Source organism: Phalacrocorax aristotelis, chromosome 4 (genome assembly GCF_949628215.1).
Source record: "Phalacrocorax aristotelis chromosome 4, bGulAri2.1, whole genome shotgun sequence".
Lineage (NCBI taxonomy): Eukaryota > Metazoa > Chordata > Aves > Suliformes > Phalacrocoracidae > Phalacrocorax > Phalacrocorax aristotelis.
This window is the reverse complement of record NC_134279.1, coordinates 32,998,829-33,022,872: the sequence shown is the minus strand read 5'-3', so window position 1 is coordinate 33,022,872 and position 24,044 is coordinate 32,998,829. Positions and strand designations below refer to the sequence as shown.

The 24,044-nt window shown below is 38.8% G+C and overlaps 1 protein-coding gene across 6 annotated transcripts in view; it reads left to right on the top strand.

The window, feature by feature from the left end:
• Nucleotides 1-24,044, top strand: part of CCSER1 (coiled-coil serine rich protein 1) — a 735,398-nt gene that overhangs the window by 168,805 nt on the left and 542,549 nt on the right. For all 6 annotated transcript variants that reach the window (XM_075090839.1, XM_075090838.1, XM_075090840.1 and 3 more), the window contains exon 5: nt 11,020-11,140. In XM_075090839.1, coding sequence (XP_074946940.1) covers nt 11,020-11,140 — 121 coding nt within the window. The remainder of the gene's footprint in view (nt 1-11,019; nt 11,141-24,044) is intronic.

Below are 24,044 nucleotides of genomic sequence, written 5' to 3'. Positions count from 1 at the left end.
AGCATCTATGTCGCACCCTTGTGGTGTGACCTTGAGCAACTGACTTGTGTGACTTTCACGGTTAGGTAGGGGCCTCAGTTCATCAAGTCTGGTCTCCGAAATAGCAAAGTGATTATACTTTGCATAGTTATGCTTGTAATGAACTTTAAAATATATACTTGACTAACACACATCTTTCAGAAAGGTATTGGTCTTAATTTTAAACATGTCTAAAGACAGCCAGCACCAATTTTATGTTTGGTTCCACCCCCCTCAGCAGTTTAATTGCTCTTAAAGCTACAGTTTGACTTCTGTTGTACCTTTCTCTGCTTGTTTAGGCAGGTCTGGGATTTTCTCCCATACAGGATCACATACAGCATAATGAACACACCCTTCAGTCACCTTTTTGAGAAGGTGAGGTGATAATCAAGTTGAACCTGACGTCAGAACCACCAATTCCATATTTGTACAGCCAAGGCTTGCTTTGGACATCTTTGCAGAGGCAGCATATTGAGTTGCTGTTTTGCTGTGAACCAAAACTCCACTTCAGAGGTGTAGTGATAATCTGCATCCTTTGTTTCTAGTGGTTTAATCCTGCATTGGGCTCCATTAAAACACTGTTAGAATCATCCAGATTAATGGCTCTTGAAGACCGCTAAGCTTGCCTGACCCGCCTGTCATTTGATCCTGACCTTTTTTTACCAAGGATAATCCTATTTCAAGTTGTTTGTCTTTAAAGCAAAATACATTGCCCTCAAAACTTGGTTAGATTACAAGCCTTAATGATTTTTTTAGAATATTTGAGATGTTTAGAGGAAGTATGAAAAGGTGTCAGTGTAATGATCAGTTGTTTTATTGCTTTTCAGACAGATGCATATATTTCACTTGGCATATGCTTTATCTGCAGCATAGATGTTTGGCTAGCAGTCTGTACTTCTGAAAATCAATTGGAAAAATTATGCTGTTATTTTGACCAGTAATTGGAAGAACTCAGCAGATCACTTATGAACCTGGCATAGCAGTGATGTCTGCTCTTCAAAGTTTTGTATAAGGACTATAATATTGAACTTTTGGAAGAACCACAGCATGTACCTGTGCTACATGTCAGATAAGATGACCACAACAGTTTCATCTGCCCTTGAAATACGGTAAATTATATGTGGCAGGCACAAAGCATAGCAAAATCTGCAAGCTATGTAAATGGACTGAGTGGCATGACAAGCGGACAGTCATATTCTGTTTCCCAGTTTCCTTTGTGGCACAGGAGACTCTGTACCATTCCCTTTCCACAACTGCCACTGACCTTTCTTGTCACCTAGCTAACTTGTGAACACCATTTCTCTGGTATTGCATGAAAAGCTGTGTGAGCAGCCTAGGAAATTCTTATTCTGGTTGCCCTCCGGAGTCCGTCTTTTGCTTGCTGTCACAACACACCCGTCAAGAGCCTTCACTTTCCAATCCTGTGAACGTACAAGTGCTCTCCCTTCACGCACAGGTTTACCTGGTGCCTAGCCATAGACGCCCAGAGGAGGAAGATGCCCACGGGTGTATTCTGTCTCATCCCAGGATTTAACTTCCTGTCCCTTAAAGCCTCTCCGTTTCCCCTTTTGGTTCAGAGGTATATCAATAGAAGATCATAATGCTGCTGGCCTGTCCCTTTGCTCTACCCACTTCCCTCATTTCTCCACTGCTTTGCAGTTACACTGGAGCAGTCAGTTGGAGCAGTAGCCAGCTGGTTGCTTATGCACGCTCATAGGGGCAAGATTGTTAAGTGACTGCAGGGACATTTGAGTTAAATTTGCTTTCCTGTAGGATCCCATACGAGCGTGAGGGCCAGGCTGCAGCTTAGTCGAGGAAAGATTTGTAGCCACTCCAGACAGAACCTGAAGAATAAGGTGGAATTGACTTTCCCCAGTATGTTTATTTTTATTTTCTGAAGATATTTTGTTTGGTATGTGTTGTTGTTAAGCTTATTAAATACTATCAGAAAACTGATTTTATACAATTTTGATTATTTTGGCCCTAAGAAAAACAAAACAAAACCTCTATACCAGTTAAGCACATAGTGATCTTGAAGTTTCTCAAGGGAGGTGTGCAAATATTGGAGTTATTAACTAAGCAAGGTTCCAGAGCTGGGGCAGTTTTAATCGCTAAACAAGAACAATGACAGCAAAATTCCCTTAAGGATTTAAAAAAAAACCCACCCAAACAAAAAACAAAAACCACCACACAAAAACCCACATCGACCTTAGGGAGGGCAAAGGTGTGAAATACGTTGTTTGCATTTTATAATATGGAAGATGTGTTCCTCGAGAAAAGAGTGGGAGGGCATTTTTATTATGGATCCTCTAATTGTTTGTATGTCCAGTGTAACTTTCTAAAACATGGTATATGAGTGACTCCTGTGAAAGAAGGAATAAGTCAGGAATAGCTATGACAAATGTGCTGCTGTAGCGACTGCTCACTGATGGCTTGTCACTGAGGCTGACAAAGGCTGTCATTTTGTGACTGAGAAGACGTACAGCTCTACTGGCAGCTGTACCTCGTGCTTCTCCTAGTGGGTGCCAATACAGTTATAACAGAAAGCCAAATAGCCTCATACTCTTGCAAAACAGAAATACCTCACATAATTTTCCTGGTAAGCTTTGTTGTTAGAAACTGCAGGGAGAGCTGACATTGTGATTTTATTTAATAATTTCTTTTGGGAAACTATGCTTTTGGAGGTGTATCTGTGTATTAATTGTTTAAATTAATTTTCTTGTGACTACATCCATTCAATACAAACAGCAATAAATTAATCTTGCTTTCCTGTCAGTCTTTATTTCAGCTAGGCAAAGAGTAAGAGTTGAAGCCAAGAGACTATGCTCCTGAAAACGCTTGTTATTGAGTGTTGACAGTTTTACTTGCAGTGAATGACTGTTGAGGATATTGTTGTTAGAGAAATCATTTCTTCAGGGGCTTTTATTGTGCCTGCAGAAATGCCCTGCAGGTCTTTTTATATCCCTCCTTTTAAGATGCCAGTGTCACAGTTGCTCCTGTTTCTCTCCTTTTCTTGAAGGCATCTCGTAGCTTAAATAGAAACCCAAGCACGACCAAAACCAGAACTAAAACTATTATTCTTCTCTTGGCTGAAAAGGGAACTTAGAGGCAGCTGGCTCTTGTGGCTGGTGAAATCCCTGTTGGGATTTCCCCCATGACCTTTAGGAGGAGACACAAGTGTTTCCGCGTTGCTGGTACCTTATGGCTATTACCAGGGTTAGCTTTATGCTTCCTTCTGAAATTGGCGCATCTGGTAATACCTTTTGCATTCTTACTGGAAAAGCGGAGGTTTTGGCTGTTCTGTTTTGTTCCATCACCCAGGACTGTGGCGTTTTAACTCTTTATTACCTGTCGAGAGCTGCTGCAGGCAGCCTCGCGCTTTGTGGCTCCATTGGTAAGTCAGGAGGACCAAGGGGTCTGAGAGCTCAGGCTTGGGTATAGGCCGAGAATGGCAGATATGCTCCCAGCAGAGGAGGTCTGGGCGAGCCTCATTTGCCCCATGAACCTGCCTGCAGCTGTCTTCTATGGTAAATTAATTTAACCACTTACCTTCAAAGCTTCTTTGTGAATAAACCGATGCGCGTATTTGGACCGCATGGTGATTATTACCCTGCATTCTAGACCAAATGACTAAGCCTCCGCGCTTTGTTCTACTTGGATATTCATATCATTCAATTATGAGACTTCCTGTAATTTGGCAGAATTAGACATGATTATTGTGGCTCAGATCATCAGTCTTTCATCACAACCTTTCCCTCATTTGTACATGTGGTTTTTATTCATGTCCATGTCACAAAACAAGTCAGACTACAGTGCTGAAAAGTACAACCCCATGACGTCACCCTGACCGATGGTGTTGCCAAAAGCTAATGAAAGTTGGTTGTCATTTTAAGAGTCCTAATGTTAACACTAAAACAATGCTTTTTGATATTGAGAAGCAATATCTACCTACTGGATATAGAATATGCTTTTATTTTTAAAGGTTGTTATTCCTGTGTAGGCTGCCTGGAACAATATTTGCTTTAAGTAGTTCACTGTGAATAAGAAAGTATTTCAGAGGCAGCCTCAAGCATAAATAGGTATACATAGAGCGTTTTAGGTGTACAGTACTTACAACTGAAAAGCTAATTACTTAATTTTCTGTGAATGCAGTCATAGTTTCTCCTGGTGTTGCTACAGTGATCCATCACAGCAGGAACTGCAACAAGGAGTGGGTGTTTGTGAAGAGGTTAGTGGAGTGGCCAGAGATGTAGAACAGGTTTTATACAGGAACAAATGCAGATTCTGCAGCCTGTGAAAGAGATGACTGCCAAAGTATCCAAGTCTGTAAAATCCTGAGTGGAAAGTGAATGGGGAATTGTGCACTATGTCTTTTCCAATACTAAAATTGGGGGAGTCAAATGAAACTAGCTAGTGGCAAATTTAAAGTGGGTGAATAGGGATATTTCTTTACGTTATGTGTAGTTCAGCTTTGGAACTCTACAGGCTGTTGTGGATGCTACAAGTTCATGCAAGAATGGAAGTAACTGAAGAAATTGATAAAATCTGTGAGAGGTTAGTAAATACAGACACAATCTCTCTGTTTAAGCAAGCCTGCAAGTCCTTGTAAGCTGGGGGGGGCTGCTTGAGGAGACTCTGAAGGTGCTACCCTGTCCTCAAGAGAGATGAAACTACAGTGGTTCTGTCAATACAGCAAACTTAATAGAAAATGTGCAAGTGGGACACCAGTGTCGTCATCTAGGTGATCATTTTAGCAATCGATGTTTCCATCGCTTACCATGTCTGTAGGGTCCTTAGGTGATCTGGGCATACTCTTCCATTCAGTATCACTGCTAATGGCAGCATTCCATTAAGCATTAACATTAAAAGAAGCAGTATTTGCTGCTTCTTACATTTTAATTTTTTATACATAGAGTACAACTTGGTAGCCAAATTTCATGTGTGGCTGTTACCATATAATCACAGTGTGGCCTGTGACAACGAACAAACTTAGGATACAAAAGTAAGGGTGCAGATAATCACTACAGGACTGCTGGTGCGTTAGAAGAATTCGCTGGCTCCTGCTTAATGCTGTGTTATGTACCCTTCACCATTGGGTGCCAGTATGGATAGCACAAAGCAGATGTGTCTGTGCAGCCTTTGTGAATACTACAAAAGAGCCGTGAAACATAAGAACCTGATAGAAAGTAATTCATTTGCCTGTAATGGGCCTGTAATTGTTGCTGTTACAAAATTTCTGATTGTGACTATGCTGTGTTTAAGAATTGGGCCTGTGGTTTTATTACAGAATTATTACAGCAAACCCTTTGGGGACTGTGAGCATTCAGTCTCATTCCCTTAAGTATTCATCTGGCCAATATTGTGAATTGTAGCTGTTTCTAAGGGACAAGAGGCCTTAGAATAACTGTTGAACTAATAATAAAGTAGAGATCCATTTACTTTCCTTTTTTTCCCCGAAGACCATCATCAAATCTAGAATGAAGCAGCAGGAAAATTAGGCTTTTTATTATTTTTTTTATTAATATTAGGCTTATTTTTTTAAGTAGAAGGGCAAAAATGGCTTTCATGCAAAGTACCTTGACCTTTTCTATTGCTTTAAAGAGACTGAAAGTCTCCTTGGGCTTTAGGGTTTAGCGTTCAGGTATTAAAAAGAATAAGTAAGGTAGCAAAAGACTTTGTTGTGCTTCTGGGGATGAGAAAGAAGGTACAGAACTGAAATCATGCACTTGGTTTTGCTGAAGTGTTTCATGCACGTGATCTTTGGGGTTGATGAAGAGACAGGTCTGAACAGTGGTTCTTTTCTGAGCCCACTGAGTGGACCAGGAATATCAGAGGACACGTCTGTGCAGCGAGGGAGGGATTAGCACAGTGTTTAACCACAGTTCTTACTGGAGATAGCAGAATTAATAGACTAGATTTCAAGATCCTCTCTTATTTCCAGTGTCTATTTCTAGTGTCAGCAGCCTTCTTAGAAAATAGCTTATGTGTTTCAAATGTTCCTTTTTCTTTCCTCAGCTCTTCACTTGTCCTCAAAATTAGACCAATCTACTGAAGAAATGTATAGTATATCCTTTGTTCCTTTTGTTTGTTTGGTTGGCTTTTGAGTTGGTATTTTTAGCAAAATCTGTCTCATGTGTAACAGTTCTTTGTCCTGTGTTTCCCTTACTTGAAGGACCTGCATGTGTGTTGCATATCTTGCAGATCTTTCTTGTCCTTTGTTCAGAGCGCCTCAGAGGGTGGCTCATTTCCTGAGCGTCATCATGGCAGGTCTGTGTTTAGGAAACAGTGCCAAAACGTTAATGCCTGCATTGACAATTGGTGCTCTGGAGTAATTAAAACGTGTCTTCTGGCCTCTAGTAGTAAAAGGAATGTGTGATTGGCTACTTGGGATCCAGGTTGCTCCCCCATGCTTCAGTCCCCTGTCTTCTACAGTAGCAGTTGACAGATATTTCAGGGGAAAGTATTTAGCACCTCCCATGCTCCTGGCTGATTGCCTAGTTTTCTACCAAAGCAGAAGGTTTTTTGGTATGAAGCAGCAGTTGTTTCCGGCCTTGATCTCTCTCTTGAACAATGAGAGCTGGTTATTTTAAACTTTACAGGCACAAGTGTAAATACTTTGAATTGTCACAATAAGTGCCCAACTTTTTTAGATCCAGACATACTTCACTGTTGTTTGTCTCCCTGTGTCATGAATCCCTTATGCTTCATTGCACACTGCATAGAACATTTCCCTTCTGTTTCCTCTAAGCAGGTAGTATTTGCTGCTAATTTCATCTAACCACTTGTGTTTCTGTCAAGGGAGACTTTTTCTTGATGGTAAGTGGGATAACCAGATTTTCTCTCCTCTGTTTAAAAAAAAAGCCCAAAAAAGGCAAAAAATAAAAAAGTGTACAATTAATAGTGTTTGAAATAGATGGTGTAACTGACACTCCTGGAGCTTAAAAATCTTTTTATTCTCCAGAGAGAAAAATTCTATTCAGTAGCTGTTGAAGGCTTCCTACTGGCCTACTATTTAGGGAATTAAAAATTTTTTCACTGGTTGGTTCAAACTAGAAGAAAACTGTTTAATTAGTCATTCTGATAGTTCTTGAAGGAAACAGCAAAGGGGGGGAAAAAAGCTAATGTTTTTCTTCTCCAGATGTAGAGATCTGTTTTGATAGTGAATGATGTTCTGGGACTGCTAGGGTAAATCCAACCCAGCACTCCTAGCGATAAATATATGGGGTACTTTTAAAACACTTGGCTATGGAATTAAACTGTGTACATCATTAAAATATAAACTATGGAATCTGGGGAGAAATTATGTAACTTCAGAAACAGTACAGATCTTTTACAATAGTATTTTATGAAGCTAGACTGTTTTCTCTTTCTGTAGAGTTGTCCTTAATATGACTTGTAGTTGGTATGTAGTGTCTTTTATTTCACTAAGGAAAATACGTTTCTTTAATGATAATACATGGTAAAGTTGTTCCTGCAATTGTATTATTTCACTGCAGTTATTAGCTTGTACGTTTGTGTAATGGTTGAATTCTGAATAAAGGAGTTGCAATGGTACTGAAAAATACCATTTCACTTGCATGCAGATTACTTATTTTTTCAGAGGGTATTCCATGTATAACACATTCTGAGATACTAAACATTAGTCCCTTAAAGAAATCGCTACAGGTAGTATAATATTAGCTGTTTCTTTCCCTTGATGTTGATACCTTGTACAGTTTTTTCCTCACTTCTGGAGGTACGCAGCAGCAAGCGTGATTATGAACCTCTACCTGCAACATGCACTTAACATTTGTGTGCCATTGTAAAAATGTAGCAGATAGATGAGAAAATCTTCTGTATTGGAGCAGTGGGTATTGTGTACTGTGACTTCAGTAAGGCTTTCAACACTGTCTCCCATAAGATCCTCATAGATAAGCTGTTGAGGTATGGGCTGTGTAAGCAGTGTGAGGTGAATTGAAAACTGGCTGAATGGCTGGGCTCGGAGGGTGGTGAGTGTGGCATTACCTTGCACACTCATGTCAGGAAAAGTGTAACAGGCTAGGGCAGCTGTTTATGTTTATGGCTTTTCCAAACACCAGTGAGGATGATTGAAAATTCTGCTTTTCTCTATTTTACTTACTGATTCACGTGGTAAGGCTAAATTTGTAAAGTTCTTACTGGCTGTTAAAGTGCAAGTTAGACATGCGAGAGGATTTATGGTTAAAAAGGGTAATCCCTTAGTGGAATTGTTTGTTATTCTGACGTTTGTAATGTTTTGAGGATTCATGAAGAGTATGATATGTGGACATCACTAATGGGGGTAATGTAAGCCACTTGTAGATCAAAAAATGAAGGTGTGGAAAAGAAGCTATACTTTCAAGAGGTTTGAAGTATAGAATGAAAAGAGTCTCCTTAAGTAGAACAGTGCCCATCTCCATCAATGCTGAAGTTGAGAGCCCACATTCAAGCACATTCTCATTATTTTAATGCAAGGTATGAACAGATAATACGAGAATGCACTCCAGTAGGTGAAAATTACTTGCTGCTGTGCTGTCGCTATTTCATGACATTTTAGTTAATTATACTGTCCTGTAACGACTTATGACTGTGTGCACAGAGACTTGAGATAAAAAGGTGGAACTGTAGTGGTTTTCAAAAGCCAGACCAAAGAGTATTCCTGTCTAGAGTGGGAGAATAATAAATTCCATGAGCTTGGATCACTGGATGACCACTGGATTTGTCTTCAGATGTAAATTAGGGGATTATACAAGTCCTATATAGCATTAATTATTAAACAAAAGCAATTTCAGTTTTATTCATTCATTAAATTTCTGTAAAGGGTAGGAGACTAGCAGTGCCTTCTTTGTTACTCGTGTTTTCCTATTTTATCTTTCTTTGTAGCTGCCCCGATGAACAGTGGCTGATCTAGGGGAAAGTCCTACTCTGCGATGCTTCCGTAGTCACCGGGCCTTTTACAAGTTCCTAAACAATAACTAGATATTCAAGTGGTCCCACAGGTCTTTTAAAGAAAAACATGTATTTGCTTCATCCTCTAATGTCCCTTTGTTATCAGTATTTCAGGTTAAAATTCAGGAACTGAATATCAGTGTTGCCCTTTGACAAACCTGCCTATACAGTTCTTTGACTGTAAATCAAGAGTCACATAGACATAAATGTTTCTTATTTGCACATATTCAGTCGCGGGTTGTAATGAGAAGGGACTATTTTGTACATTATTTGGTGCCTACCAAACAGCACCTTGCTAGTAGATGGTCTGCTGGTTGCACGTAACATAGTAGGATAAAAATCACCTAAAATTATTTTTTTTTCTTATGTAGTGTCTCTAATTGAATGTATTTAGCATTAGTTCCCTCCTTAGTTTGTTATGCATAAAGCTATAATATATATACTACTTGCATACCTGTAGGCGATATAGAAAGTTCTCTTTGGGTGTGACCATGTTTTGGAGGTGGGTGTCTATGATAGTGACAAAGTTTTGCGTTGCACTCTTCCCAAAGAAAAACGAAGGTAAGGTTTCAGTACTGGTCATCTTATGTGTCTTAGTCACTTAGTGCAATGTGCATGTTAATATTTAAAAGTACAAGCATAAGCAATGCTGGAGAACATCAAATGCATTAAACGTAATTGCCTGTACTCCACAGAAAGATTTTCTTCCTGCCAGAACTGCCTGTGCTCTGGCTATTTGTGTTGCTTGCTGAACGGCTCAGAATTGCTCTGAAAACAAAAAGACCTTTGCACTTTTCCAACCTTAGTAGAAATATCCAACCCTGTTCTGACCTGTTCCTTAAAATCTACTCTCTGGCTGCCTTAAAGCACCAGTTATCGCTCCAGGGTGTTCATCAGACATGCAGTGTATCTTGTTGATGTACACTGAATTTATGCCGAATGTAATTTGAGGGCTCAGGGTATAAAACACCACAGTTAGTTGTTCTTGACTCAGTCAAGGCAATAGGGATGAAGTTTTATTCCAGTTTTGCTTCTCTTGTAAGAGGAGCATAGGCAATAAGGAGGTACATGACTGTGGAGGGTGAAGGTAGTAAAGTCTTCAGAAACAAGTTTTCCACTGATAAATGCCACAGTCGAAGTTCCCAGCTGTCACAATCTTGCTTAAATGTATGTACTTGTAAAATAGGTTCTTTCTGGTTTGTAATTGCTGGGAATTTGTCATGGTCATCCTTGTTTTACAGGCTATGTTACTGGCTGTGTATGTGCATGTGTACACTCTAAAATAGTTCTGCATGTTAAACATATGAAATACCGTGTGACTTTCTGCTTAAATGATAGGGCACACAATTCCTCTTGTTTATATGTGATATATAATAGCCTTATAAATTTATAAGTAGTTGCTGTGCTTTGTTCAATACACCAACTCTTAATTCAGCTTTTATTTGTTTCATAAAGGTACACCTTGGCTGCAAAGGAAATATATACCTTCAAAAACTGTAGGAGTCATAACTGCTAAGTGCTAAATTACTAGCGACACTTGCAATTTAGAATTTAGAGTGTGTATAACTTTTAACTAAAATAGTTCTGTTTGGAGGTCAGGAACTTTTGGGTATTCATTTATTAGTGCTAATTGAGCCAGATGCTCAGCTGAAATACATGATCATTCTTCTAGCTCTAAATATCATCTAAGTCATATCGTCCAGCACAGTAATACAGAGGTAATGTGTATTAACAGCAAGCATGAATCAGTATATCAGATATCGCTCCTAGACCATTTGGATTTAGCCTTTTTGGATCAGTGATGTAACGGTTGAAGAGAAAAAAAAAAAAATCTCTAATCTGATTTTCTCAAATTTATTTTCTTACAAAGTGCCAAGCAAGCACTTTAGGAAATGTGAAAAAGAATTAAGTTTTCATTGCAGGTGACCACAGTGAAGTCTGATTAATCATTTGCATTTTTATCACAGTATAACTTGATTTTTTTTTTTTCCCTTTAAACATTTAAAATACAGTCTGAGTTCACTCTTTAACACTGAATTTTTTTTATCGTTGCAGTTTGCCGGGAAGACTCATACCAGTCGATAGTCTCATGTGCTGCCGTAGTACTTACTCCTGTAGAGCCAACAGTGGATACAAGAAAAAAAGAACAGACCATAATGCCTGATGTGTCTAAACAGTGAGTTATTCAAATAACATGATTGTTTACAAAGTACAATTTAAACACCAGGCCAGATTCTTTCTTGTGGATATGCATACGCACCTCCTTGCTGGTTCATCAGGGGTTACACAGGTGTTTCCAAAAGTAGAAATTGGCCTGAGGCTAGGCTGCTTCTTTTGGTCCTTAGCCTACCTTTTTTCCAAGGCTTTTGGTAATGAGGTATATAGAAGGAATGGGCATTTATATTCTGATAAACTGACTTTTTAACAGGCTTAATAAGGCAATTCTTTTTGTTTAAATAGACCTTTCATTCTTACACAGTTTTTCTAGTCCGTAGTTGATTTTTGGAAAGAACATAATTCCTAAATGCTCTTCTCATCTGAGATATTTCAGTATTTTTCAGTTACTATTTTACTGCTTTGCTATGAGATATGATGGCATCTTCAAAAGTGTGACAGTGGTCTTCCAAGGAAATTCTATTTAATTAACTGGACTGTGATTTGATACCTTGCATTAGATGAGAATCATAACCACTGCATGTGCAGTAACATTTGTCTTGCAATACTAGGCAGGATGGTTGTTTCTTAACAATTGAGTTCCAGTTGAGAACGCAAAGAACTTTTTTTCATGAAAAGAAAGAAAACATAACAGTAATGCTTTATCACAACACAAACTTGTGATCTGTGTGGAAGGTAATTAAAAACATGACAATGGGTAATAGAACATCAGCATTGGTCCGTACCATTTACATATAGTTTTCCACTTTTGTGCGTATATACAAATTTAGCTTTGCACTTGTCTAGGAAGTCCTAGCTTGCATGCCTATTACTGTTAGAAAATGAAAGCATCTCCCCACCTCCCAAGGAAACCCCAAAACCCAAAACACCACTAGTGGGTTAGATAAGATGGGATGTGACCTTGGTACAGATCTATGGCTTAAGCCTATATCTGACCGTGGCGACTTTTTCAATCTGGTGATAAACCCACTTCATGTAGTCTACCTGTACTTAAAACTTAACACAGAATATTGTAATAATACCTAGATGATAGCCAATGACTTACTGTTTGAAATACTGTTAGCATCTAATTGTGTTAGAGTTTCAGTCTTATGGTGCTCTGAATACTAAGGGATTGGAAGGGCAATGGGCTGTGAAATACTGTGCTGAAATCCAGAATAATTCTTGTGGTTAGTTCAAACAGCATAGTACATTTTTGTTTTCTTTCCACTAAAAGGCAAGCCTGCACTGTTGTTTGATTGGCTTTTTCCTCTACTATCAGCAGTTTCAACATTTTGTGGTGCCTTATGTATTCAAAGTAAGGAAACGCCTGTGTCTGTTTAGCATGTGCTTGAAAGCTGAATGGTGCCACTTGCTAGATTTTTTTTTTTCCTTCTCCTTATTGGTATTAGCAAGTATATTAATCTGCTTTCTGCTGTGCTTGGTTTTAAAAAATTTTCTCCTTTACAACCTGGCTAGTGATATCTTCTAAGCACATGGACTTAAATCTTAAATCACACTTGTCTTATGTACTCAGAGGTCTCAGAAACATGCTCTAACCTCTGCTACTCTTCCAATTTTCACATCTGAAAATATGACTTGTGGCTCTGGAATTCTTTCAAAAAGAAACAAGCTTGTGCTTAAATAGATTGAATATGTTTGAACTTCTTGACATGAAACAGCATCATTGTATTAGTATCTTTAACATTTCTTACAAGTGTATTGGAAATAAAGCAGGAACATCGTGCTGGAAAACTTTTGCATATTGCTAGAGCAGGAATTCAGTAAATATTGTAGAAACCTTCAAAGTAATTGTAGAGGGGTGAAAGCTTATGGCTTCAAGACAATCTCAAGCATTGTGAACCATCAGCATACCTTTCACTTCTCTCATTTTACCCTGTGCTTTCTACATGTAGATCATTTTCCCCATACCCAGTTTTAATGGAAGCAAAACAGATCCCAGTTCCTCTGTCTAAATATCCCAGCGCCATCTGTCTCCAATGTAAACATGAAGCATGAGGAAGCCCTTGGCACATGTTGAATTCCATTGACTTGAGTGCAGAGTCTGTGTGTGGGCTGATCTGCACAGGTGAATTCTAATTATTGGCGTTCATAATTACGTCTATGGGAAATAACATTGATGGTTTCATTTTTGTGCTTATCTTTCTGTACGTGAATGGTTTTGTCTTGTTTGTCCCAAAATCGTGCATATCACAGAGGGCTGAGTGGTGGCCAGACAAGGGGAGTTTTGTAAAGAGAAGTTGCTGCCTTCAGGGCCTTGGACAGAGTATGTTTAGAATAACTAATGTTTTCTAAAACTACATAAGAAAGCAATATGTAATCCAAACCAGATAATTTATATATTAATGATAATAAGATGTTAAACAGTTAAAAATAACTAGAAATAATTGTATTGTAAACCACAGTAGAATTAAATTCAAGACCTTCAGGACACAAGCAGCTGTGAAGCCTGGGTGGGGAAAAAAAAAAAGCGCCTTTAATGTGACTTGTATAATATTTGACTAATGATGTTATTTTGTCTTAGAAAGAAACTGTTTAGTGGCTTTAAATAATGTACGGTATTTGCTTAATGTAATTTTATTGTAAGCAGCAAAGAATTGTGCCAGAAGTGGTAGCAGCAAAGCTTAATGATTCTTTGAAGTGTCAGTGATTAGATGTTATCAGGATTGAAGGAATAAATGGCCAATTTTTTTCCCCTTGTGTTCTTTTGGAAGCTCAAAACATGTAACTGGGAAGCAATTCCTTAGTGATATCTAGGTAATTACTAACTGTTGTGTGTTGTGCACTGGGCAAAATCCCTACCTCAGTCATTCACCAGGAATGCGTTTGGCTAGGTAATGTGATAGCCACAAAACAAGCAGAGAAGGCTCTGGCCAAGCAAACGTAGCAGCCTGGGAGTGACATCCCCATCCTAAGAAGCATAAAGGAACCTGTTTGGTGCAGCTGTGTAGCATCTGCAGGAGGAAGATGAAGTCCTTGCTAGGTGCTTTGGTCATTATTCTGCATTGCCTTGAAGGCTGGTAGAGTACGAAAGGGGTTCGCTGCTTTTCCAAATGTAAGCACACGTTTTGGAAGGGGGGAAATTCTCTGTTTTTTATAGGAGAGCAACGTGCAAGACTTGGTGTTATCTGCACTCGGAAAAGCATTCTTTCGGTGCTCAGCTGGCAAAAGCAAGAGCAATCTTTTGTAGGTCTTGTCCTTCAACCCCATGACAGACTAGTGCAGAGAAATATATAGTCTGAATGTCAGTGTGAGGTCAGGATGAAAAACAAGAAATGTGAGCTCTACCTTACTTTGTCCTCTGGGCCCTCCACTTCGTCTAGGATGTTGCATTAACTTTGTTATATTTTGTGGAAATACAAGACTTAAAAACCTCATGCTTTCTTAACAGTTCATGTTATCCAGGCTTCTTTGTGTTGCTGTAGTGATAAATCAGTCAGTTGCTCTCGAAGGTCCCCAGATGCTAAAACAATTTGGACATTTTGAACAGTATATTCCATTTGCGTAGTCCTAATTTTAGTCCTTCCTATCTGAATTAAAATATAAATAAATCAGCTGACAGGACAGAGCAATGACATGAGGAATCCTCCCTTCCATTTCAGGTTCTTACCAGGGAGCATGAGAAAGGGGGCATGGCCCGGGGAACTAGATGTTATGCTTTAAAACAACTTAGCTTCAGCTTCTCTGGCCAAACTGTCAGCTGAAAGCTCACACTGTGAGGTGCAGCGCGGAAAAAGAAGCTTCTTAGACACACTGTCTCTGAGCAGACAGTGTTCTGCTGCGTGCTGTTCGTGTGTGAACACAGAAAACCATTCATGTGCTACTAGGGCTTGAAAAAACATATAGTGAAATTCAGGTGCATGGTTTTTTGAATTTGAAGTTATTTATGGGGTTTAAAGTTAAGCATGTGTTTATGTACTTCATTTGGTTGCTATCTTTGGATATGAGTGCCCTGCAGTTTGGAATAGTGGTGGCAATATGAAGCCCTCTGAGCTGGCCAATTTAAAGTTGGTTTGTGCATTTATACTGTAGCTGCTGTCACATTTCTGATTTTGATTTTTTTTTTTTTGAAAGAGATTATTTGCTGTTAAATTGTTTTTAGAGCTACAGATCTTGCTATGTGAAACAGACACAGTAATTTGCCAACTGTTTTCCATGTCAGGAATATTTTCCTGAGCTTTAGGGGAGATTTTCTGATGAAGATCCTAGGTAAATGATAGGACAAGGGGTAATGGTTTTCAGCTAAGAGAGGGTAGATTCAGACTAGATACAAGGAAGAAATTTTTTACAATGAGGGCAGAGAGACACTAAAACAGGTTGCCCAGAGAGGTGGTGGATGCCCCAGCCCTGGAAACCCTGCTCATTGCAGGGAGGTTGGACTAGATGATCTTTAAAGATTCCTTCCAACCCAAACTATTTTGTGACTCTATTTTACGATTCTAAATTCGACAGCTCCTTTGGCAGTTGTTCAGACTCTTAAGAATCAGGTCAGACTTTTCTTCTGTGAAATCCATGAATGGTCCTATGTAGTGTGTCTTTTCAATATTCTGTTGGTGCCAAAGCTGTTTAACTTGCACCTTGCAGCTGTACCTACCTGAGCAAGATTCTTATGCACAAATTTAACTTCAAACTTCAAATACAGGAGAAGGCTCCTTGGAGTCACAGTGGCTAGCTGAGTGCTTATTGAGGGGAAACAGGATGGCAGGTGGGAGAATTACAGCTTTAATGCCATTTTGTACTGCGCTGTTTAGTACAGATACTCAATTTGGCATCTAAGAATGTTTCGGTGCATATATATTCTATATTTGTTCGCTGCAGCAAGTATATTCCAAAATAGGAGCTTTTTTTCATTTCTGTGATCGTAAAGTTGTAAAAATGTAATTATTACATCTAAAGATGCTGGTAATCCTTTTTGACTCGTTGCAGCCTTGCCTAATTCCTTTCAAAGGGAGTTCAAACCAAGCTGATTATATATTACTCTTCACTTATTTCAGTTGCAGATTTTCTTTTCCTTTTATCCTCTCCCTCTCTAACTTTCTGTGTTGTTTTGATAAATCTTGGGGAAGACATTTTTTCCCTCAGAGTGACAGTGTTGTTATTTTATCTCTATAATTTTTGGTGCTCCTTAGTGGTGACGTGAAGTGTGGTCTCTAATGCAGCCAGGTTGTAGGGTGGTGGTACCCCACTGCAAGATTTGTGCCTGCTTTGAAAGTCCATTTAATAAAGCATGTTTTTGTAATGTGAAAAATGAATGCTTTTCAGACTTGTTTGGACAACCTGATAAAAGATGATTGAACTGTTTCCGTTTCCTGGATAATTGGGATGAAGCCCTATGAAAGCATGTGTCACTCTTTGGGTAGTACGGAGAGTACAGGGGTGCCCAGTGTTGCTCTGGAATGACGTCAGTTTGAAAGCTGCGATTCCAGCTCATCTGAAAAACAAAAGACACATCAGCTAAATTACAGTATACTTTCCACCATAACATTTTAGTGATAGGTAAGAGGTAGAGGAGGTAGAATTTATATCCATTTCTTTAAAACAGGTACTTTGAAATCGTGTAAATAAAAGCAATATGCTTATGCTGTCAGTGGTCAAACGCACCATTGAAAACACTTCCTGGGCTAATAGGAATCAAATACATTTCCACAAGGGCCAAATATGTTGCCAGAATTGCTTGACATGCACGGGTGCTGGAGGTCCTTCTTGGGGAACGAACCAGGCCTGAGTCTCCTGAGGGTGTTGCCCAGAACGGTGGGGTGTGCATGTGTGGGTCCGGGTCCCACCCATCCCCTCCACAGGCTGCTTTCTCTGCTTCATTGCACCACATCTGCTCCCAGCACCTCTGAGGAGCACAGCTGTTCCTCCTCCCTGCTGCTCGTGCTCCTCACAGGACCCTGCAGCCCCCCTACTTTATGGTTCTTTGCTGGCAGATGTGTGGCTCTTTCTCTCTGTAGATTTAAGAATGGCTAAAATATTAATGTGTCTCACACAATAAGGAATTTTGGTGTGCACTCTTCTCACACCTGTGGAAACTAGTCACGAGTGCTGCCTGTCTCTCAATGAACAGGACAGATGCAGGTATTACAGTGAGGAGTATAACCTACCTTTTGTGTGACAGGCCACCCGCAAAGGCTAGAAATCACAGTGGATGTGTTTGGGAAGGTAATGTCCAAAGGTACGGTAGGATGTTTGATTTACTTTAGATCCTAGTGAACCAGGTGAGTTTTGCGTGTTAGATATTACTATATTTAACTAGGATATATAAAACTCTCCTGAGGAAACATGGGATGAACCGAATATATCTTCATGATAGATGTCAGTTTCCTTTGATAAAGTTACGCTTAACTAAACGAAGGTGGCTGTGTTTGTGCAAAAGCAAACCTTTCTTTGAAAAATATTTTCTGCATGATTTGTGAATCTTTAATCTTTGTACTGGCATGAAGAGCATATTAAAAATATGTAACTCTGGCTATCACTATGCAAAGAATTAGTAAGTACTCAAAACATACTAGAGTAACAAACAACAAATTAACTCTTGTTTAAAAGGCACTATAAGCTGTTACATTTAATTAAAAACTCATTTTTGATTATTCTGATTCCCTGTCCTCCCACAATAAAACAGAGAAAAAGCCAAACTGTAGCCCATGGCTGTAACAATTCCATGGTCTCCTTGTGCATCCTGTATTGCTTTTTGCACGTAACGGGAAAATGAGTTATTTTGCTGTACTTGTGTCTTCTCTGAAATGGGAAACATTTAAGAAAACAGGAAAAAAATAATATTTACGCTTTTATTGTATGCTGTTCCCTAACCCTAACTAGTTAAAACTCCTACCTGACATTGCCTCTTGCCTCGGCTGCTGAAATTGGTAACCTCTTTATGCTTGCTTTGAGGAAAATCAAAACAATAAACCAGAATCTGATGTTTCTCTTTTATCCTCTGTGTCTGGCCAGTGCAAAAATGAGAATGATTTTGTACAATTATAAAATAAATAACAGTTGTGCAAATGAAATATAATTGCACTGAAAAGCAAATATGGAAGAAACTTTGTATCTGGTTATAGAACGGGAGTATCATCTGTTCTCACGTTCCTTCTTGGTCACAGCAACCAGCAATTTATAGGAGAGATCGACAGGAAAACAATCTACATAAGTATTTTAAATATCTTAGGCAATTGTTTGCAACCAAAGGATTAAGAAATTATATACAGCTTAATTTGATCTTTAGTTGCAAATGTTGAATAAGCTGTCTTTTGAGAGCCACTAACTAACTGTAATTACAGCATTTAATATTTTCAATATTTTGTAATTCAAGTCCTGTCTTTTCCTGTGTGGCTGTGAATAATGCAGGAGGCAGAGGGATGATGGCAATTGCCCTATGGAGGAAAGGAGTTATGTAGATTTTACTACAGCCCTGTCAAGAAAGCTCCAATCCTTTGCAGATACGGTCACTGTTTGGAAAGCTGCTTCTTCCCTCTGAGAGAAGACTTGGCTTCTAATGGACAATTGGCCATAAGTGTTTCAATCACCGCCCTTAAGGTATTACTGATGTGACGGATCTTAACTGCATTTTATGAGAAGATATAGGGATGGAATATTAAGCAAAGGTGCTTAGTGAGGTCACTTTGAATCAAAGCATGGAAGATCAAGAACACTATAGCATTTCCAAGTTGAGATAATTGTTGTAATTTCAAAATAAGACTAGTGCATTTGTTTCATTAATCTTTATTAATAAAAGAAAATTTAGGAAATAAAGATACGTAGGGATAGTACAGCTTTGCTGAAAAGTGATGTGTCTGAGCACCAAGTGGTGAAAATTTGTATAGAACTTTTGGAGTGAAAATAGTTATTGTAATTGACATTGGCAGAGAGTATGACCAAAGCTGACTTAAATGAATGGACTGTACAAACAGTTATGACAATGTGGTTATAGTGATCTGGAATACAATTTTCCCCTGCTTCTGCAGCAAGCAATGGACAATATAACTGCATCAACGACCACAATTTCTTAACTAGACCTGAAGTCACTGTAAGAAAAACATTGTCACCAAATCACAGTTACCTTTAGAAAACTGGTCTGCCTTAGCCTGAAGCAAGAATAAAATATCACTTTGTTCCATTCGCATCCCTAAACTTACATACCTTGATGATACCATAATGTCATTTTGGTTTTGGCCATTACTCTAATAAGAATGTCCTTCAGAGTAAGATTATCCATTTGTGTATCAGACCTGAGACAATTTTCTTTATTCCTAAATTATATTAAAAATCTGCACATTCCCATGCAATCTTCTTTTCTTTATTCCTGTGAATCATCATGTTCTCCACTGGACACTTCTGCACTAGTGGAAACTTCAGTTGTCTGATTTGCTCGTCCTTCATGTCCAGAAGTTTCCCAAAGAGAAATACATCAAGATAAGTTATTTTGCAGTATTTAATTAGAGATCTTATTTGGAAAGATGCCAGTTGTCACCCAGATAGATATATAAAGGCTTAAGATACACTTGCTTCAAGAGTGGAAATTTCGTCCTGTGTGTACAGCAGTGTCTGGAAGTTTCTGCTTTATTTACATTACTGAGAAGTATGAGTCAGACCACCAATATCAACTGAATCCCAAAGTGGCAGCCTAACACTCAGCAACCAAGAACTCTTCTAAGCTAACGGCTTAGAGTAATCATTGCAAAATATTCTTGGCATATACGTTGTAATTAGAGCAAGGAGCCATAAGATACAGTTATGACTAGATAGGACATTTGTTTGAATTTGAATTTTGTGCTGAGATATTTATTGTGTGATGAAATGGGAATGATTACGTGTGTATATATATCTCAAGACGCCTTCACCTCTGGAGCAAGTCTAAAAGGAGATGTAGTTGAAGTAAATAAAATCTTACCTGGTGTCTTGAAAAAGGGTGGTTACTGTAGCAATGCAGGCAGGGATGGTTGAGAGGTTCTAGGAAGCTGAGCCACTGGAACAGGCTTAGGCAGTTGAACATCAATTATTTTATCTGGAGATGTACATCTGAAGAGTTGCTGTTCTAAATTGTTGCATTAGTCACTTACAGTGTTTGTTATTCTAATAAAATTTGGTGTTTTCCATTATCCTATGTGGCAGCTGCCTAAGCCCTGTAGAGCATACCCATCGTCCGCTGGGAGGACTGTACAAAGCCACTCGGACATAATGTCTTTTTGAGCCAGGGTTAGTTGGGCACATGGAAAATGACTCACTCGTTTACTTGGGATTTAAAGGAAAAAAAAAAGTTCCCTGTGGAGACAGGCTTCATTTTCATCCAGCTGAAATTCATGTCTGACAAACACTCAGAACAAGCATCGTTACTCCCTCAGCTTCATGTATTAAAGAAGATCTAAAGTTTTTATTTAGCAGGTACTTCCTGAAGGGGACGAAATAACTTGATTTTGGGGCAGCACAACGAAACCTCAAAATAAATGCTGTGGTCTGACTGTCTGGTCTTTTTCCTCATTTCAAAAAAGCCATTTTTATGGTAGTCTAAGCATCAAGTTAGTTCATCTGCATTTATGTTGTGTAGTGGTTGTTAGATTTGTATTTTAATAGTCAGTTCTTGTACCATTCTGCAGTACTTGGGAAGGCAATGTTACATCCCATGGTTAACCTTGATGCCCGGTTTTGTCTAAGGAGAATTTACAGTCACTGTGAGACTTCATCAGTGGAACATGCTTTTAAAGTACAGAACTAAGAGCTTTGGGAGAAAGCCCATTTAATCCAAATAGGGAGAAGGAGAGAAGTGCCAGCTGCGCCCATTTATTCCTTTCTTGTACACTAGTATGTCCAAAATCTTAAAGGGTACAGAAGTTATATTGCTGTAAAATTGGGGCAAAAATATTTGGTAAACTTGACTTCTTTGACTCAAGCTTGCACAAAATTAAGTGGAAGTGCTTAGCCTTAGGTAACCACTCCAGAAACAGAATTATACTTTCTGGTATGCAAAAGCATCAGCAGTCGCTAAACCATAATTAAAGTTCTGTTTGAGCCACAGCCAGTGGTTGTATTTTATCATCTCACAAGGACATTAAGGCAGGTTCGGGTCCCTACTTTTGTGCAGCAGAAACATCGGTCTGAGGCAGCTTTCTCTAAATGCTAAAGAGGCAGGGGGTGGTGGCGGAGAAGGGACCAGGGGACAATCTGTTTTGTAATTTAGAAGTCTGTGGTGTTTGTGTTGAAGTACAACCTCAGTTCTTACAAATTAGATTTCAAAGCATAATTGCAGCTCAAATATAAAAATTAATCAACTATGTTATTACTTGTGAACAATTAAAGCATCATAAAATGGAAAACAAATATGAAGGAAATGTGCTTGTACATGTAATGCTAGGATTGCCAAGTACTTAATTTGGTTAAACAAATGCATTGTAGATTAAAACTACAAAAACCAGATCAGGTACGTAGCAGAGATGTATTTGTTTCACAGTAATTTAATTATATCTCTGAAGCATAACAAAGAACAACATTTCTCGGTAATTTCTTTCTGCCACTGGAAGGTGGAGTAAAGGAGGGATGACAGGGAAAAACTGTAGGTTTGCATTTATTGGTTGCATGGTATAGGTATTGGACTACACTGTGCTGTTTTACAGCTCACTCTATGCTTCCAGTTAAAACATTATGAGGTACCCTTGTGAATCTGATCAGTGAAAAAACAACAGTGTTTTGATGGTGCCGTTACTGCTTTTATTGAGGGTTTTTCTAGACCATGTATTTTACAGAACATTCCTAAAACCCATCATCCTGTGCCGTGGCTGTATTAGGGTTAAATTTTCTTTAGAAAATATACTACTCTGAGTCATATTATTGTGACTTAAATAGGAATACTGCTGGAACAAACTAAGTTTGATCAATGTACTGCTTAAAAATATAGGAAGTGCTTTGTGATGCTTCAAGTTGATATATTACCTGCATCCTAGAGGAAATGAATTATATGAAAAAATATACATCCCTGCGTGCTGTGTTTCGCATACCATCAGTGGGATTTCAATTTTTATTTCACAAAACTAAATGGGGAAAGATGCTCCAGAATTGTGCGTAATCTACATATTAGTATTTCTAAGAGCAAGATTTGCTCTGTTTTGCAGGGTAAAAATACCTTTGTATTAGAGAATGGACTGAAATAACTTTAAGAACAATCTCCTTGCCCACAGTTCCAGCTCCTTTTTTTATTCTTACTCATTTTTTCCTGGAGGTAATGAAAATATGGAACCAATATTCCTCTTACTCCTGTATGTGCATTTTCAATGTATTTAGGAATAGCCCTGGGAGCAGGGGTTTTAGCAGCCCATCAAACCCTATGTTTACATTGAGTATTTGAATATGTTGTGATTTACTTGCATGGATTTGCTGATAGCAGAGGTGGAGGGCTATGGCTAAAAAGGTGAAGTTGTGCTGTTGCTCTTTCTTTTTCTCCTCTTTGCCCTCCTGGCTTTTCCAGTCAATCCAGTGGCTGTGTTGGCCACGACGTGGGAGATATGAGACAACTACGGCATTAAAAAAAAAAAAAAAAAAAAGGCAAGCTGGGAAATGGGGAGATAGGAAGCAGAGGAGATAAAAGTGAAAGGACACTGCATCAACACATTAGGACACATGCAGCATTGGTGCAGTTGGGTTGAGACATAAATTTGCAATTATATTGCAATAAAGCGAAGCTGTAAAGACAAAATATTGTGCAAAGCAACAGTGAATTTAAGATAGCTGAATGCTGCAAAAATTACCCACGCAGTTATGAAGCAAAATAAAATGAATGAAGAGAAATAAAAATTCTTCCTCCTGTGCTCCAGGAGCAGGGTTAAGCTGTGTTATACTAAGGAGATCGACTGGCCAAGCTGCTTTTTATTAGTAGCAGCCGCAGTACCCACCATGTAAAAAGTTTACTGATGTTCTTGAGGTAAGAATAATTCTGCTTTTCTTTTTCCATGCCATACCTAGTGCTTCCTGCACTAAGGTTCATTTACTAGGTCTTTGTGGATATGGTAGGATTTGACTCCAATTATTTTGATTACAAATTGTTTTGCTTTTGGTATATTAATCCTGTCTTTATCATTACACAATGGAATAGTACGTAGCTTTTGTTGCATGTGAAAAATATTTGCTGCTTCTACATTGATTAAATACGTAACAGCATGTATTGCAAATATATCCACCCATTAATAGTCCAGATTTAGAGCTTCCATCGCAACAGCCCACAGCATCAGCTTTTGTACAGCTTTAATAAATGCCTCCAAAAAAAGAGGAGGAGGGAAAGAGGCCAGTGCTTGCATCATAACTGTGAGGTACATATGCATCAAAGTATGACATAGGCTACAACCTGCAGCTCGCTCTCTGCTTTTTGCTCCAAGATCAGCTGTTTCATACGTTCAGCAAAACCCCCAGGGGATTCCTGGGATGAGCAAGACACGTAGAAGGAAGGAAAGACATATGAGAGATTACTGGGAGTGAGCTGTTGGGAAAAATCAAGGGAAGCCCAGGCAGGGGAAAAAGAGGAGTAGCTCTAAGGTAGCCTTTGACATTTTTTGATCTGTCATGGTTATGACCTATATGTTTGGTAAAACTGTCTATCTATCTTTGTACAGAAAGCCTATGCAGTATTTACCCAAAAGTATGGTAATGTTTATCTAACTGTTGTACTGACCTACTCCTCCACCCCCAGCCCTTTATTCAAAATTTTTAATATTGTTTTTTTGTTATGTCCTTTTATATATTATACCTCTTTATATAGAAATTTAGTATGTGCCCTGGGTACTACTTTGGAAGATACTGAGTTGAAAAGGACCCATCTCTCCTGCAGTAGGAGTAGGAGTAGGAGCAGAGGTGACAGGGACCTCAGATCAGAGCCACAAAACAACCCGGAATGAATGTAATGAGAACTATGAATGAAAAGCTTT